The 18355-nt window shown below is 58.1% G+C and overlaps 1 protein-coding gene across 3 annotated transcripts in view; it reads left to right on the top strand.

Annotated features, from left to right (window-relative positions):
• GRM4 (glutamate metabotropic receptor 4) overlaps window positions 1-18355 on the top strand; it is a 114643-nt gene that overhangs the window by 49031 nt on the left and 47257 nt on the right. For all 3 annotated transcript variants that reach the window (XM_061397957.1, XM_061397956.1, XM_061397955.1), the window contains exon 3: window positions 2048-2264. In XM_061397957.1, coding sequence (XP_061253941.1) covers window positions 2048-2264 — 217 coding nt within the window. The remainder of the gene's footprint in view (window positions 1-2047; window positions 2265-18355) is intronic.

Raw genomic sequence — 18355 nt, 5'->3', positions numbered from 1 at the left:
GCATCGCGGCCCGCTTCCCTGCACAAGCATTAATAGTGCTGAGGCCGGGAAACCGCGCTAAGAGCTAGGGACTCTTAAAAACCAACCAAGCAACCACAGCTCTAACGCCATCGTCAGACCTTAAAAATAACGATACTTTCTGAATTAATCATCAAGTGTCCAGCCAGAGTCCGCCTTGTAGGGGGTGCTGCGTTCATGCTAAGTGTTCTCTAGGGCCGCAAGGACTGGGCCAGTTTTCAGACTCTGCTGACTCAGGCAGGCAGAGGGACCCGTGTGCTCCAGACCATTCCAATGGGGTTTGCTTTCTAAACATGTGCTGTATTTGCACGGTTCCACACAGAAAATTGGAGTGGGAGATGGCAACCCATTTCAATACTCTTGCCTGGAAAATCCTGTGGACAGAGGAGCCTGGTGGGCTGCAGTCCACGGGGGTCACAAAGAGTCAGATACAACTGAGCGACCAACCAACAATAACATGGGAAAAATGCAGAGCGTGTAGGGTGGCGTGTCTCCTCCAACCCCGCCCCCGGCCCCTGCACTCTCCAGGGAGGCAGCGCTGTGCTGTGGAGTTTCAGGGCAATCTGAGGATGTTCCGCCGTGGAAGCTGGACCCCCACTGTCCCTGGGGATGGGCACCCCTAGGCAGAGGCCAGGTGGGCAAACCCATGTGCAGGGGGCTCCCCGAGTCCTCCTGTTCTGGAATATTTTCCCATCCCCAGTTGCCATGCAGACTACAGTTCTGGCCGTGAGGTTTTTCCAGCCAGGCTTGAGTCTTAATGATTCCCTCGGGGATCAGTCTTGGCCACGACATCTGCCCAGATCGGTATGCCCACCTTTTCACCCTGTCACTGTGGCCAGTTGAGAGCAGGGCAGAGGGGACACAGGATGGGTACCTGCTGGTGTGGACCAAGCCAGGGGGTGGACAGTGGCGGCCACTGGCAGGCCCTGGGAGCTGGGGGCAGGTGAGGACCCTGTGAGGAGGGCAGAGGGCAGAGAGCAGGGGTGGAGGGGGGCTCGGGAGAGTGCACGCAGCCCCTTCCAGTCCCTGTGGATGCTGGATGTCCACCGCGGAGGAAGGGCGGCTTCGGGCCTCCGGGTCCCACCTTTGCCTGGGGGGCCAGGTGGGAAGCCTGGGGGCAGGAAGGCGCCCTGTGACTGGGGGGAGCTGGGCGAGGACCATGAGGTCCGAGTCTGTGGGAGTGGCTGTGGCCCTGGGCTGGCCCTGCCCCCAGGGGCTCTGGGTCCCAGGCTGTGGAGAGAGGCCCCACTCCCTCTGGCCTCCCAGGAGTCCATCCTGGGTGGGGAGGGGGCAGGGGGAGCTGGAGCTGGGCTCTGTGCCCTCTGAGCTGGGCAGGAGGAAGGAGCCAGGGCCCAGAGGGAGCTGTGAGGACGTGGAAGGCTCCTGGGGGGCAGGGGCTGGACTGGAGAAGCCCTCGGGTCCCCGCTGCATCCCCGGGCCAATGCTCACCCAGCGGGGCTGCTCCCCAGCCGGGATCTCCCAGCTCTTTGTCAGCTGAGGCTCCCAGAGGCTCCCGGTGTGTGTGTGTGTGTGTGCACGCGTGTGTGTGCTATCCATGATGGCTCTGGGGTGTGTATGTGTGGGTGACGGAGGGCCCACCAGCCCCAGGACTTGGTTGAGGCGAATTGGAAGACTTTCTGGTGGAGGAGGGCTTGATGCGTATCAGCCACTCCCGTCTCACCCTGGTGCCAGCCTCACTCCTGCTGGGAGTTGGCGGGTATCTGGGGAGACGCAGGATCGGGGAGCTGAGCGAGAGGTGGGGGGCAGGCATCGGGACCCTGAGCAGAGCCGGGGCAGGGCTGACCAACAGCTGGCCCAGCTTTCAGCCTCGGTTTCCTCCTCTGTTGGGTGGGGCTGGGACCTGCTCATCCCACGTCAAGAGGGCTCCCCTGGGTCGAGAGGAGGCCATGCCTGCTGGAAGGGCCGGGATGGTCCCCAGGCGGGAGGCTGGTTGGGGTGTAGGGGCTGATGCTGGCCGGGCAGGGTAGGGTGCCAGCCGCCCCCATCAGCGGCCCCTCTCGCCCCCCAGATCCCCCAGATCAGCTACGCCTCCACAGCTCCCGACCTGAGTGACAACAGCCGCTACGACTTCTTCTCTCGGGTGGTCCCCTCGGACACGTACCAGGCCCAGGCCATGGTGGACATCGTGCGTGCCCTCAAGTGGAACTACGTGTCCACGCTGGCCTCGGAGGGCAGCTACGGCGAGAGCGGCGTGGAGGCCTTCATGCAGAAGTCCCGAGAGGATGGTGAGTTTGCCCGCGGGCTCCTGCTCAGGGCTGGGGCGGGGCTGTCCCCGCGGGGGCCGCTCCGGTTCCTGCCGTGTGCTGTCCTCCTGCCCCGGGGCCCCCTTCCTGGGCCTGAGCCTGTGGCCTCGTGGGCGGGCGGCTGGGTGGCTCCTGGAGGTGGGGGGTGGGCACGAATGGCTCCTGTGGACAGGGCCAGGCAGATGGAGGAACTGTCTGTATTCCGGGCACGGGACCCTGTTCTTGGGCAGAGAGGAGGGGAAGGAGATGGGTATGGAGGGGCCCTTGTTCATGGGGGTCTCAGGGACCCAGGAGCCAGGGCCATCCTGGGAGCAAGGGTTTGTTCGCAGGACTGAGAATTCAGACGACTCCTTACAACTGAGCTGTCTGCTCAGGTGAGAGGCAGGTGCCGCAGGTGGGGCTGTGTGGCCTCAGTGGGTGGCATCTGGGGGGAGGATGGGACAGTGGCTTGCCGTCCTCAGATCCTCCCCACTTACTGCCAGCCCCCCTTCCCCCACGGAACTCTCTGCCCTCCCAAATTGCTATCCTCAAAGTGATAAAGGTTTTAGTTATCAGCGAGTAATGAGGGGCTAAGACAGGGTTAGCTCCGGCAGGCCCACACTTGGACCTCTGAGCCGGCCTTTCCGATGGCCCTGCCGGGGAGGGCAGCCATGTGGGGCAGCGGTGGGGGGTGTGTCCAGGGCAGCAGACTGGCCCCTGGGTTGGGGGCTCCCGCTGGGTTGGCTGACTCACGGGAGTGGGCTAGAGGGATGGCTCCCTTCGTGTGTGGGGCGTGGAGGAAAGCAGGAAGGGCCCCCTCCCCTCCTGGTAGACACCCCTCACCCCCGCAGAGGGAGCCCCTCCGCCTCCTCTCCCAAGGCCCTGTCAGTAAATAGCTCGCTGTGGAGCCCTCGACCTTGGGGATGGCGTCTATATATTTATACCCGGATAACCCCAGGACTCTAATTGCTTCTCCTAAGGACCGCAGAGTGTCCAGAGGCGGGCGTCGGTAACACCCTGCGGGTATAATCCTGCTATAAATCTCGGATAAGCCCCTTTAATTGTACAGCCGAAGCCCGCGGGTGGTTGTAACCTGGCGGAGAGGGCGGCAGGGTGGTGGAAGTGGGGCAGGGCTGACGGATGGCTGTGGCTCCGGGCCCCCTGCGCCCCCACCCTCCGCTCCAGCAGCTGGGCTCCCACAGCAGGAAGCTGGGGTGGACAGAGCCCACTCCCACCTGCAGGCAGGCTGGGCAACATCAGACCCCAGTCCCCAGCCCCTCCCTCTGACGGCCCGCCAGTCCTTGGTTCCTTTGCTTAGACTTGGGCTCCTCTCCGCCCTGGCTCCATCCATCCTCCCCGGCAGGCTCCTCTCCTCCTTGATGGCTTAAATCCCTTCCCAAGCAAGCCCATGGGCTGTTTCAGCTGCAGCCTTGGTCAGATTTGGGGACAGAGGTGCTGGACAGGGGAGGGACAGAGGTCCAGAATCTTAGTGTCCAGAGGGACCGGGAAGACAACCCCTGGACTCACATGGCCCTCTATGCCCCTGCACATGCTGAGCCCCCATTTATACCCAGCGTCCTGAGTCATCCACCTACCTGGTAAAGTAGGTACCCCCATTGCACAGGGGAGAAAGCTGAGGCGCAGAGAGACAGAGACCACATAACTGGCGACAGGTCACAGGGCAAGTTGGAGGTGGAGAAAGGATGTGAACCCGGGAGAGCGGCTCAGGACTTAACAGGCTTTAACTGTGTCGTATTTTTGTCACTCTGTCTTCTGCCCATTTCCCAGCGGCATAAACTGAGCCCCGTGTGGACCAGCCCTGTGCAGGGGTGGGGTATGACAGTCACACACATGCATACACACACCTTCGGCCTGGAGGGACACGTGCTGTTGAAGGAGAGGCTTGGGATTGGGGTGAGGTCTGGGCATTGGGTTTTAGCTGAAGCTAAGGCTATTGTCTGAAGTTTCTGTGAGCATCTAATCAAGCGTTGAGTACTTTCTAGAAAATAGAAAGTCTGCTTAAGATTTTGTAAAGGACTTTTAGAAAAATAAGAGCTCAGGGCCACAGCTGCGCCTTCACAGTGCCCCCTGCCCCCTGCACTCCATCCCGTCACCAAAGATCTGGCTTCCCACCGGGCCGGACCTCGTGCGTCCACAGACCCCCGCAGCTCCAGTGGGTCTCTCTGCCTTGTCTGCCAAATGAAATTTGATTTGGAGAACTGTCTTTAGCGAATGAAAAGAAAAGGGGAGAAAAAGCCGCGCTTCAGCAGCCCAAATTGAAATCAGAATTGAGCGGGCAGCAGAAAGGGGCCGCTGTACCTTGTAGCCTAATCCCTGTGAGAGATTAAAGATGTCTCTGGCTGTATATTGTATTGATTTGTCCTCTGAAGTATAAATCATCTTTGAGTTGCTCAGAGGCGCGCCAGAGAGTGGAGTGGTGGGGCGGGCTGAGGGTGCTGGCTGGAGCTGGGCCAGCAAGCCCTGGGCGCCGACCGTGTGCTGGGCTCTGGGTCCTGCAGGGAGCATAATTATGCCCATTTCATAGATGAGAAAACTGAGGCCAGAGAGGGTAGGTGGCTTTGCCAAGACCACATAGCCAGAATATGGAGGAGCTGGGTTTGGAGCCAGCACCCAGCCCTGATGGGGCCTTTGGCAGAGGCCTTGGAGAAAGCCCCGATGCCACACTTCCTGGTCTCCATCGAAGTGCCCTCCTGCCCCAGTCACTGTCGTGAGGACTCTGCCCTGAGCCAGCCAGTGCCCTGTGGCAGGCACACTCATTGCACGGATCCTGGTGACAGCCTTGTGGGCCTGGTGTTTTGTCCTCTTCCGCAGGTGAGGACGCCAAGGCTCAGAGGGGTGAGGTGCTTGCCTAGGCTCATACAGCGAGTTGCTGGGGGCAACTTGGAGCCAGGCTGTCAGATCTGGTGCCCCCACCCCAGGCTATCTGCCTCCCCCACACGGCGGTAGCAGCGTGTGGTTAGGAGAGCAGCCGTAACAGGCAGACCTGGGCTCCACCTAGGCCACTCACTGGCCACAAGATCGGCAGCTCTTGGTTTTGATTTCCTCATCTGCAAAATGGGATAAAACCGGTTATCAGAATTAAATGTGCTCCTGGCCCGTGGAGATGGGCACTCAGGAGCTCACGTCGGAGGGTTATCATTAGGGGTCCTCCCTGGTGCTGGGCATTCCGGGGGAGGCCTGGGAGTGCTGGAAGGCCTGAGGGGGCCACGCTGGGCCCTGCGCGGGGCTGCAGGCCGTGTCCAGGGACAGGACGAGGGACAAGACCACGGGAGCCCAGCCAGCCTGTCCTGAAGGAGAGCTGGTCTGGTGGCGAGAGGGCAGCAGAACGAGCCCCGAGGCAGCCAGGGCAGGACGTATGTGTGTGTGTGTGTGTGGTACACTAAGTGATCTCTGGGCTTGTGCCCGGAGGGCCTGCCCTGATAGCAGGCCCTGTGTGAGGTGTGGGTGGGTGCCCCCTCTGTGTGCAGGGTGAAGCCCTTCTCGCTTCAGGGCTCCCCCCTCTCTGCCAGGTGGAGGCTGCCTGAGGGTGAGTTGAGTGGCAACAACCAGTCCTGGGATGAGGTATGCAGAGACCGTGTGAGTCACCCCTGGAGGGGGACGCAGGCTACAGGGGGTGGCGGGGGGGCCCCGCCCTCGGTGCCCCCCACCTCTGTCCCTGGTGCTCCAAGGCGGTGGGCTCTGGAGTGTAAACCTCTGTGCCCCCACAGCTTTTCTGTATCTGCAGGGGCCTGTGTGAGCCTGTTTACTTGTGCTGGTGCTCCATTTCACAGATGAGGACAACCGAGGCTCAGGAAAGTCGAGGAGCCTGTCTAAGGTCACGGGGAAGTTGAGTGTCAGAGCCCAGGGCTCCTGTGTGGGTGACAGGTGAGGGGGTGATCAGTAGGTGACATGTACAAAGCCCCACTGTGAACCAGACCCTGTTTTATGGGCTTCATAGCTCATTTATCTTTCAGGACAACTCCATTCTATGGAAGGCCATACTGAGGCTCAGAGAGGTTAAGTGACTCTCTTGAGGCTACACAGCTGGTGGGTAGCAGGAGGGGAATGAATCCAGCCTGGCCTCCCTGTCTCTGGTGCATGGGACAAGGGGGACACAGGTCAGCTCTCGGCAGGAGCCTCTCCATGGGGTCCCCTGGGGAGCCTGGTACTCCAGCGAGTGATTCCTGCTCCCTGGGCACATCTAGGCCTGTGCTCCTACAGTGGGAAGGAGATGGCTTTCCTGAGTGTGGCAGGAGGAGGCGTGGGGGCCTTAGGAGGATACCTTGTCCCTTGCATGGTGGAAAATTCTAAAGCCTCAGCTCCCTGCTGTGTCCCCGTGTCCCCCATTGGTATTCCGGAGACGCGGGTGCGTCAAGCTGTTACTGCTCTGACCTCCAGCTCCAGCTCCCCGGGCGGAGCGTCGGACCTGCATTTAGATGGCCCCTGTCCGCGCGGCTGGCTGGCAGGGCTGGCAGCTGGAGTCCCAGGGCTGGGGCACCTCTTCCCTCTGGCTCTGCGACATCTCTAGACTCAGCTTCTCAGGCTGTAAACAGAGGGTCTGAGGGGCTAAGGGAAGAGCTCGGCCACCTGGAAAGAGCTGTGCTGCCTGGGGGCTGGGGGGACCTGGTGCTGCTCATTTTTCTGGGAGAGTAGAGAGGAGGTTTGCCCCAGGGCACCCCCAAGATCCAGAACCCCCAAAGGGGAGGCCACTGGAAGTGCCTGCTCCTCTTTCTGCTGCCCACCACGCCACCACCGCCCCCCCCACCCCAGACCTTGTCTCCTTCCGCTCTACTTCCAGTCTCTGCTGCAGTCACAGCAGCCTCCTCCCGGCCCCTCTGACACTCCAGGCACAAGCTGGCCTCAGGGCCTTTGCACTGGCTGCTCCCTCGGCCCGGAAAGCTCTGTCCCCGGTGGTCGAGGTGTCCTCCTCCTCAGGGCACTTGGCTGCCTTCTCAGCTGCACGCTTCAGAGGGGCCTCTGTGTCCCAGCGTGTCCCCAGCTCAAAACTCTCTGTTCCCTCTTTCCTGCTCCAGTTTTGTTTTTTTCTTAAAGACTCGTTCTTTGTCTTCTTTCTTTCTTTCTTTCACTTGCCTGTGTTGGGTCTTAGTCCCGGCACGCGGGATCTTCACTGTGTCATGGGAGACCTTTAGTTGTGAAGCACGGACTCTGGTTTTGGCTCACGGGCTTAGTTGCCCTGCAGCATGTGGGATCCTGGTTCCCTGACCAGGGATTGAACCCACGTCCCCTGCATTGCAAGCCAGACTCTCAACCACTGGACCACCAGGGAAGTCCCCTGTTTTTCTTGATAGCACTTGACAAGTACACTTTTATTTGTTTATGGTCTGTGTCAGCAGAGCTTTTTTTTTTTTTTTGCCTGTTTTATTCTCTGGTGCCTCCCCAGCGTCTAGCACAGTCCCTGGCACAGCATTCACTTAGTAAATGTTGGTGGGATGGGTGATTGATCGTGAAATTCAGCCAGCTACTCCCTTCGTAAGCCCTTCTTCCTATCCAGGCCTGAAAGGTTGCTCTCCCAGTCCACAGAAAGGCAGATGGAGGCTGACAGAGCACAGGCTTCTGGGGTCAGGCTGCCCTGGGACCCTCTCCTCCCCTCTGCGCTCCAGCTACCCCCAACCCTATCCTGACCCACCGAGGACAGAAATCATTCCCACTGCAGCGCCTGCCTTGGGATGCTTCATCGTGGCCTGATGCCTTCCCCGGAGGACAGGAATAGGAAGACTCAGCCTTCCAGACCCTGCTCGAGTCTCCCCGCTGGCCTGGACTTCACGGATCTATTTCACATCCGCTGGGTACTCAGCCCCCGTGCAAGGAAAGGAGCGAGGCTGTGGGTCCTGCCAGCTCCCAGCGGGCGTGGGAAGAGCAGTGCCCAGTCAGACCTGGCACCGTGCCCTCCAGCAGGAGGGGCCGGGGAGACTCTGGTTGAATAAGTGAATGAAGGGATGTGATGATGTGTGTGTGGCGGTGAAGAGATAAATTCCAGGGCCACAGGGGTCTCGCACGCTTGGATAGGTGGGGAGGAAGGAGGGGGCGTGCCAGGTGGGGGAACAGCGTGAGCAGGGGCCTGGAGGAGGAGGGAGCAGGCAGATGGGACCCCAGTGAGGGGCCTGGCCTGGTCCTAGTGGCTGTGGAATGGGGACCCATGTGAGGCGGAGCTGAGCAGTTTCTTTCAGGCCAACCTTGCCTTTAATAATTTTTTTGGCCCTTGGAGTTGGTGTGTCCACTTGCCATGTCCAAATTCCTTAGGGCCCTGGGGAATCTTCTCTGCCCATCGTGGCGGCTCTGAGCCAAGGTTCCCTGCAGACTTGCTGACCCACACAGGCCTGTGATCTTCCCCTGGGATTGGCCTCCTGGGAACCCCAGTCACCCCTGCCCCAGTGCCTGCTGAATTTCTCCTACTTGGCTGGGCCCCTTGAGCCCGGGGAAGGGTAGGACCCCTCCCTCCTTGGCTGTGTGCGCCTTGCCCTCCCTCACACATGGCGGGGCCTCCGCAGATGTTTGTAGAATGAACAGAAGAGCAGCCCTGTGCTCTCAGGCAGGTCACTGCCCTTCCGGGGCCTCCGTCTCTCATCTGTGACAGGAGCGGCATGTCAGCTCACCTGCAGGGTTGGCTCTGACACCCGGCAGGCTGGGTTCCCCTAGTCCAAGGTCTCTGGCTCCAGGCATCCTTCTTGTAAGTAAAGGCTCATCATGGGGGCACTTTGGGCTTGGTCTTTTGGTTCATGGATTGGGGCCAATTGCACGGAGACAGAGCCTGGAGCGTGTGACCTTCTCACTATCAGTCAGGTGAAACGAGGTTGAGATTAGCCGAGGTTGGGGGGAGCCGGAGGCAGGGAGGGGTCCTGCCACTGGCTTTTTGGGTTGGTGTATATGATGTCTGGTAGCATCTTCCTGGGGGTAGAACTCAGCCTCGCCACCCAGGGACCTGCAGCTGGGGCCCAGCGTCCCCTGCCCACTGACCATGCATTTTCCAAGGATGTGGGAGTGGGGCGGGCCCTTCTTTGGAGCCAGTTCCCACCATTCTAGCTTATCAACCAGGTTGCCCCAAACCTGAGACCAGTTGTGTCTCCTGCCCGTCACCATACTGTGGCTGGAAGTTAAGTGGACTTGGCTTGGGCACCCTGCTCTGAGCCACGTGGGCTCCCATGTGCCATCTGTGTCTCCTGGCCTCCTGGGAGATTGGCAAGGTGCTGGCACCAGTGTGACTGCTGTATGATGGCCACGTCAGTCTCTGTCCTGCTATGAGGATAAACCCTGAGCTGCCTGGCTGCCGTGGGGACTTCGCCTGTCCGCTTTAATTTCTCTGCCCTCTGGCCTTTGGTGCGAGGCTGGCACCTCTTGATTTTGTGAGTCCTGTGGGTTGGGTGTCACCAAGCCACCTCTCCTCTCTCTCTCTGACTCATCTCTGATGTGTTTGCCCTGACTTATCACGACGGGGACATGCTCCCACCCGAGTTCGCCTCTAACCTTGATGGGATTGGCAGGAGGAAGGAGATAGTAGATGCCGAGCCCTTTTCGCTCCGACTTTGCACCCCTTCCCTCTTGGACAGTTCAGTTTATTCACTCAGTCGTGTCCAACTCTTTGCGACCCCATGGACTGCAGCACGCCAGGCCTCCCTGTCCCTTGACAGGAAGCAACTTTTTCTTTCACTGGCCTTTTCTGTGGAACATTTGAAGATTACTTCTGGGTCTAACGTTTCCCTTCGCTGGTTGCAGCCCCTTCGTGGCTTCGGCCTTCTTCATGCCATCTTCCCCAGATGGTGCGGTAGGGTGGGGGGCTTAAGAGCCACCATGAACCGTGCCACCTTGAGCAGTTACTTAGGGGCTCTGGGCCTCAATTTCCACCTCATTCAACAGGAAAGTTAACAGCACTTCCCTTCTGGCTCGCCATGAGCATTAAATGAGTTAATGTGCGTAAAGCGCCGGTGCCGTTGGGGCCTCGAACTGAGCACTGAGCACTGAGCTGCTGGAGTTGCCGCCGTTGCGATTATTCCCCGGAGTGGGGATTGCGGTGCGGGTCCAGGTTCGAGTCCTGGCCCTGCCTTTGGGTGGCTGTGTACGTCTCTGAGCCTCAGCTTCATCCCCTGTGAGGGTGATGCTGCAGAGGAGACCCCCAGTGTGGGCCTCCTCCACCTCTCTTGGTTTTTCCATCCTCACCACATGGGGGTCTGGGTATCACTGGGTTGGCCTCTGGCTTCCACTCTGCCTGTGTTCTTGGGCCCAGACCTGAGCCCACAGGGTAGCCACACACACAGCACCTGTTTCCTCAGCTCATTTGGCCTCTTTGGTTGTGTTACCTCTGAGCCTTTTGACAAGTGAATCTCTCAGCCTGGTTTGAACCCCACTGTCTTTGAGTTCATTTCCTGCCCTTGTTTCTTCCTCCTCCCTTTCTCTGAGCCTCTGCACTGGGAGCACACTGGGTTCTGTCCTCCCAGGCTCCCATGTTTAGGGATCCCTTCTGACATTTTCCCCTTTGTTAAAGAGCAGGTGGCAAAGGCGTTGACTTTTCCCTGCCCCCACCCAGAATTGATGCTTTTGAACTGTGGTGTTGGAGAAGACTCTTGAGAGTCCCTTGGACTGCAAGGAGATCCAACCAGTCCATTCTGAAGGAGATCAGCCCTGGGATTTCTTTGGAGGGAATGATGCTAAAGCTGAAACTCCAGTACTTTGGCCACCTCATGTGAAGAGTTGACTCATTGGAAAATACTGATGCGGGAGGGATTGGGGGCAGGAGGAAAAGGGGATGACAGAGGATGAGATGGCTGGATGGCATCTCTGACTTGATGGACGTGAGTGTGAGTGAACTCCGGGAGTTGGTGATGGACAGGGAGGCCTGGCGTGCTGCGATTCATGGGGTCGCAAAGAGTCAGACACGACTGAGTGACTGAACTGAACTCAACTGACCCAGTTTGGGCCTTGACTTCCAGAAAGCCCTCTTGACCTCCTTGCTGACTACTGAGGTTGAGCCTGTTTTCCTATCTGAGGTCCCAGTTAACTCCCAGCCCCCTACTCTGGGCTTCTTAGGGGTGTCATCAAAGCAAGCCCTAGCCCCCATTTCTCTGCAGCCCCGGGACACTGTGAGCTCATGGCTTCCTTCCCTCCTGTCCCAAGGCTCCTTCTTCAGGGGCTGCTGAGTGTCCCAGGAGGGCTCTGGTCTCAGTGTCACCCCCTACTCCTGTGTGACCTTAGACAAGTCACTGCCCCTCCCTGAGCTTTCCAGTTCTTTGTGAGACCAGGCAGGGGCTGCGCACCTTCTTCAGTGGGCACGTGCCTGTCGTGGACACACGGAGGGATGTCTGCAGCTACTTTTCCCCCTTGTTACCCTGTGTCATCCACCCCGCCCTCTTCCCAGAGCCTCTGAGCCCCAGGCTCTGCCTCTTGCGCCAGCCCCTCAGCCGGCACAGCCCGGCCTGTGTGAAGCCTGCTGGACCTCCTTGTGTTTTAATATGCAATTTTCCAGGGAGCATTTCATTAACTACTGCAGCTGCTGGGCCCTGGCCCCAGCCCCTACACAGGCGCCCTGAGAATTGTCCCTATTTTATTGAGGAAGTGGCTGAGGCCTAGGCTGCCTGCAGGCTGGCCTTCGCAGTGTGTCAGAGGCAGAGCTTTTACAGGTCTGTGTGACTCCAGAGCCCAAGGGAAGGAAGGAGGGAGGGGCCGTCCTTTCGATGATGTCTCATCCAGCTTCTCCCGGGAAGCACTGCTGGGTCAGTCAGATGGACGGACCTCAGAGGATGACCCCACCCCCTCAACACACACAGGCCAGAGGTTCTCTCAGGACCAGGGAAGGAGTGGGGCGGGGGGGCGGGAGCAGCTTCTGTGATGCGGAATGTGAATGTGACGGGAGTTACTGAGTCACATGTGGCTGTGGATGAGCCTGCGAGGGGCTCTGTCTAAAAGTGGGTGTCACAGGGCCTGGAGGTTGGGAGGAACGCATCCTCTTTTTAGTAATGGCTTCCCTCGGGCTCCCGGGGTTTTCGAGGACTCAGAAGAAGGGAGTCCAGGCCTCCAGATCATAGAGCCTGCTCTGCGGGGATGTGGCTGGCGAGGAGGGCAGTGGGGGCACTTCTTCAGCCCTTTCACCCCTCATTTCTATGCAGTAATTTATTCATTTGCTGGAAAGATATTTATTGAGACCCTACTGTGTGCTGGGCATTGAGCCAGGACATGGGGGGTACAGCAGTGGACTAAAGAGATGAGGATCCCTGATCTTGTGAGCTCACTTTTGGGGACAGGGATAGAGGCAACTTATTGTAAACAAGCAAAGGCTTCACCATATAATAGACTTTCAGATAAGAGCTGATGGGCATTGCCATAAAGAAGAAGAAAGCCGCATAAGTAGACAGAGAGGGCAGGAAGGGGAGACTGTCATGGGGTGGTCAAGGAAGGCTTTTCTGCAGAGGTGAACTTTGGGCAGAGCCCTAAATACAGTGAGGGAGTGAGCCACGCAGAGATGTGTGGGAAGAGTGACCCAGGGAGGGCTACTCACAAGTGCAAAGGCCCTGAGAGCCTTTCTGGTACTTGGAGGATAGCCAAGTGGCAAGAGCAGAGTGAGTGAGGGGCAGAGAAGTGGAAGAGGAGGGGAAGATCATGGGGGGCCTCCTGGCCTTTCTGAGGTGTTTGGCTTTTGATTTGAGTGAGATGGGAGCCATGGGAGGGCTGTGAACAGAGAAGAGATGTGGATGGGCTTGGGTTTACTAGGATTCCTCTGGCCATTGTGTAGGGAAGAGACTGTGGGCCTGAGGCAAGAAGGCCAGTGAGAAGGATACTGCTGTCCTCCAGGCGAGACGTGATGACCAAGAAGTGGCAGTGGTGAGAAGGGATAGGGAAGAGACTGTGGGCCTGAGGCAAGAAGGCCAGTGAGGAGGATACTGCTGTCCTCCAGGCGAGACGTGATGACCAAGAAGTGGCAGTGGTGAGAAGGGACAGGTCTAGGGTATGTTGTGAAGCATGAAGCACTAGCCCGCACGTCTTGCTCCCAGGTTGTGTGTGGGCAGAGGGGAGGAGAATGGCCCAGGTGCCCCTGGATTCAGCACCACGGACAGCGCCAGCACCAGACCCGGGGAAGCCCTGGTTGGCTCGGGTCCCCAAGAATGGCCAATCCCTGGATGCTGCTCGGAGTGTCATCTGTAAAGTGCTGGTCCCTTCCCCTCAGTTTTGTTATAAACTCCTCTTTTAGCCAAATATGTTTATTTCTGGGCATTGCTGTGAATCCTTTTTGTGATGAGGCAGATCTGAATGCAGTTATATAGCTGGGATGAGGTCTGGAAGCAGTTGTTTCCAAAAATCTTTGCATCTGGCCAAATTGTTCTTGTACAGGGTTGGGGGGTGGGGTGGGGGGTGCAGAAAGGTAACTGGGGGAAGGGGGAAGGGGAGCTTCCTTGAAGAGCGACTGGTAAGAGGAGAGCCTTGAAGAACCGTGGGCCTGTCCCAGAGGAGCAGCAGGGTACTCTGGGTAGGGGAGCTGAGTGACTCAACTTGGTTCTTCATGATGCCTTCCTTCTGAGAGTGAGGAGGGGGCTGCATTCCTGACAATAAGGTGGGTGGGCCGCCTCATGGCAGACAATGCTGACCCCCAGGCCTTCCATGGATTTGCCGTGGGTCTGGAGAAGCCACCATTCTTTGGCTCTAAGTTTCTCCATCTGTTAAATGGGGGTAATTGCATTCCTTACTGTGCTGGTTATTGTATGACAAAAATGGGTGGATTAGCCATCAGAAAGGCTAAGAAAGGGCTGGAGGGGTGAGGGGCTGCCTCTGTGGCCTCAGACCCCAAAGGTGAGCACTTGGCCTTTCCTGGTTGGCTGCTCCCCCACCCCTTGTGACCATCATCCTCGTTCTCCCTGACTCTCATGGTGTGTTACATCTGTGCCCTGTTTTGCTGTACACAGAGTGATCATATGGATATTCTATGCAAATTCTCATTTTTAATGAGCCAGAGGAAAGCTAACAACCATCTTGCAGACGTCTTGGGGCTCAAGGGAGGCCTTGGGATGGGGGAAGAAGCAGGACAAAGTGACAAGTGAGAGGAGAGAGGAGGGAGGGAGGGGGAAGGGGATAGAGTGGGTGGGCGGGACGCAGTAGGGGCCATGGGTGGGGTGAGGGGAGGGGAACAGGCTCTGTTTCCCATCTCTCAAAACTGCTCTGCCTGCCCTGTTTTAAGACGGGGAAACAGGCTCAGAGAGAGGTGGCAACTCGCCAGACACCCTAGAAACTGGGAGAGAGACACACACAAAGGCAGGGGAGAGGGAGTGGATGGGTTGGAGAAAGGGAGGCATGCGGGACCAGGCTCTGGCTTATGGGGCTCGGTTTCCTCCTCTGTATAATGGTCACAGCGCCTAAGTCGTGGGCTGACTGGGAGGGGCTAACGAGAGAACAGGTGCAGACATTGCATGACTGAACAGTGTTGCCAGAATGCGCGGGCCATGGACTCGTGTGTGTGAGGGGGAGGGGGCAGGGGACTGGGTGGGGAACCAGGGAAAGGAGGGCAGAGGGGCAGGAGCTGGAGACGGGGTACGAGGCCTTCTGCACATAGGCCAGCTCCTAGTTAGTCCGTTTGCTCATTTGTACATTCATTCATTTATTCTTCAGCAGCTGTGGTCTAATTCATAGACGGAAGTCAGCTTCCCAAGGGCAGGATTCTCATCTGTCCTATTCATGGCTGTCCCCACAGCATCCAGGGCAGCACCAGGCACTGGGAGGACCTTAGTAAATCATTGCTGAATCAGTGGATGCTCTGTGCTCAGCAGTGGGCCCAGCAGTGGGCCAGGAAGTGTGCCCGGCAGTGGCCACTCCCTGGAGGCATCTAGTCCAAAAATTTCCCTTCCCTGTGCTACATGCAGTACCTGAGTTATTGGGATGGTTACGGGCACCCAGCAGAGAAGGAGCCTGGGGACACCTATGAAGACTTCCTGGAGGAGGAGACCTGAGCTGAATCTTCAAGAACTGACAGGAGCTGACTTGAAGGAGTCTGGGAAGGGGAACTGGGCATAAAGCAGAGGGGACAGTCTGGTGTTGGGAACTGCAGGTCCTGTTGGAGGCAGGGAGCATGGAAGATGAGGCCACAGGGCTTCGGGACCCAAGGGAGGTGAGGTGAGAGCCAGTGAAGGTGGGAGGGAAGGGCATGCTGGGGTGGGATGGGCTTTGGTGGGGTGGTGGGTGATCCGGCTGGGCAGGCTGAGGTTGTCATGCTGGCCTGGGGCTCTGGTCTGGTCAGGTGGTGTCCACAGGAGTAAGGGATGGGGCACAGGGGATTCAAGCCTGAGAGATCAGCTGGCTGCTGCCTCAGGTGACGCTGGACCTGTCCCCGGGGCATGGAGGCAGCCTGGAGACGGGCCAGCATGGCATCTCTTTGACTGCCTTGAGCAGGTCACGAGCCTCTCTGGGCTCTGGTTTAGATTTTAGAAAGGACCTCTCAACTGTAGGCAGTCCCACCCTGGCCAGAGTGCCTGGGGTGCGTTTAAATGTCAGTGTAAATATCACAGTGGCTCAAGTCCCCTCTCATACTTAGTGCCCAGAGTCCCAGGATGTCCTTTTGTATTGCAACACGGGACCATCTCTTACTCTGAAAAATGTCTAGCCCCAAAGGCCTATTGAGAAAAATCAGTAGACTGTTGAGTCCTCTGCCCCAGCTCTGGTGTTCCACAGAGAGGGCAAGATCAGCCGAGCACCCATCCCTACATCCCCTCCCCAGGTGCCTTCCTGAGACCCCCTTTAGGGCTGCTCCCGGGATCCAGGCTTGGAGTCCCCTTTCCATCCCTCCCTGGTCCCTGTCTCCCCACTCCCAGATCTGGCCAAGCAAGCTCGCAGGCTATGGGGCTCCAAGCTTTTCCCCAACATCATCAGGAGAGCCTGGGACAGGTTTTGGGGAGGGTGGGGTGAGCACTTCTCCAGCTCAGGGTCACATCTGGGCCTCTGGCCCTGACCTTTGTCCATGAGCTCTTGCTAACCCGAGTCACAGGCAGCTCAGAGCCTAAGGAGAGCCTCCGATGGTCCACAGGGCTGGCTGGGGTCTGCTCTGTCCTCGCCACACCCCTCCACCATGGCCAGTCTCAGGGGCACACTCACACCCACTGTCTGTCCTTCTTCCCAGTCGAGGGGTCAGCAGCCCCGTTTTTTGGCTGAGGAAGCTGGAGCCTCACCCAGGGTACATCCAGAGCTGAGGCTGGGCTCAGCCCCCCATTCCTTCCACATCCTGCTGTTCTGCCATCAGAAGGGTCGGCTTGAAGAGCCCGAGTCAGGCTCCTGTTGGGGAGGGGGCGAGGGCTGGTGTGGGAAGGTCCAGGAGGACTTCATTACCCAGTGCCTGCTTGGGGCACCTTGGGAGGGCCTGCCGCCGGCGGGGAGACATACTTGGCCTGCCTGGGTAATTACATCTCAACATTTCATTTTGCTTGTCAGTTTCCACTTCCTGGGGATGTGGGCTCCTAAATATTTCATCCCAGTCTGCAGCCTCCTGTTGCTCTCCCGCCAAACCGCAGGCCCGGCTACCAGGCTGGAGCTGGCCAGAGGTCATCTTCTGCATGCCCCTGCCTCTCAACAGATGTCCCTACCACCAGCCCAGAGCCGGCTTCTCTTCCCAAGGGGCCTGGGGTGAAGAGGCCAGGCAGACAACATTGCCAGAAACTAGAGTTGGTTCAACCAACACTGAACACTTGCTGTGCTGGAAACCAGGGAGTAGGGAAAGACAAAAACACAGTCTGCCCTTGAAGGGGTTTATGGGCTGATGGAGAAAATGATCAAGTGTTACAAGAGCAAACGTTTATTGAGTAGCTGTGTGCTGGGCACTGTTACATATATTAATTGAGTTTTTCTTCATGCTTTACTATGAGGAGATGAAGCTGAGAGAGGTGAGTAACTTGTCCAGAGTCACAGCTAAGAAGCAGCAGAGCAGGATCCGAACTCAGGCAACCTGCCTCCAGCCCTCATGCCTTAAAGCGCAGGAGTTACTAAACCAGAAGCCTAGGCAGAGGATGGCAGTTCCAGGGGAGAGGGGTGTGGTGAGAGCCTGGGTGGGCGGCAGCACATCCCCACTGCGGGAGCATCTGGGGTGTTTCGTGGGGGAGAGGTGGAGAAGCGGAGCTCCGAGGCAGGGCTGGGCAGGTGCGAAAGCAGACGGGGGATTTTCCTGCAGGGGGACCAGCCAAGGCTCCAGGGTAGGGACATTCAAGTTGCCTCGGAGAAAGTGGTCTCGCTGTAGAGTGGGGAGTTGTGAGGCCAGGGAAGGGGCTGAAAAGCTGCTCTGTGACTTCACCCTCCAGGCGTATTGATGGAGCTGGGGGTCTTGTTCTGAAAGGGGTTTTTCAACAGAGGACTCTGAACTAGTGCTCAGCAGTGCTGGGTCTGAATGACTGCTGACCAGCCCAACTTGCGATGTGAAGCTTGGGCAGACTCCTTTCCCTCTCTGAACCAACTCTGAGAAGTCGGTGGGATTCCCTCAGCTGAGGAATACTGGGGAATTCCTCAGTATTAGGAACTCAGAATAGCTGGGGACTTCCCTGGTGATCCAGTGGCTACGACTCCATGCTCCCAAAGTAGGGGGCCCCGGGTTTGATCTCTGGTCGGGGAACTAGATCCTGCATGCCGCAACTGAAGACTTCAGTTCAGTTCAGTTCAGTCGCTCAGTCACGTCCGACTCTGTGACCCCATGAATCCCAGCACGCCAGGCCTCCCTGTCCATCACCAACTCCCGGAGTTCACCCAGACTCATGTCCATCGAGTCAGTGATGCCATCCAGCCATCTCATCCTCTGTTGTCCCCTTCTCCTCCTGCCCCCAATCCCTCCCAGCATCAGAGTCTTTTCCAATGAGTCAACTCTTCGCATGAGGTGGCCAAAGTATTGGAGTTTCAGCTTTAGCATCATTCCTTCCAAAGAACACGGCCAGATACATAAATATTAAAAAATTAATTATTATTGTATATAAAACAAGAAGAATGCCCAGGATGGCCACTGAGAGTAGAGGAAGGTGGGCCCTAGGGGGCTGGGTTGGGGCAGGGGTCTCCTAGCGGGTGGCCTGGAGCGGGCCGGGGCTGGAACCAGACACCTCCCGTGCCTTCCCCAACAGCCTCCCCCTCTACCTCCT

The sequence above is a fragment of the Bos javanicus genome, chromosome 23 (assembly GCF_032452875.1).
Source record: "Bos javanicus breed banteng chromosome 23, ARS-OSU_banteng_1.0, whole genome shotgun sequence".
Classification (NCBI taxonomy): domain Eukaryota; kingdom Metazoa; phylum Chordata; class Mammalia; order Artiodactyla; family Bovidae; genus Bos; species Bos javanicus.
The sequence above is the reverse complement of the archived record's forward strand: the minus strand, read 5'-3'. Positions and strand labels throughout refer to the sequence as shown.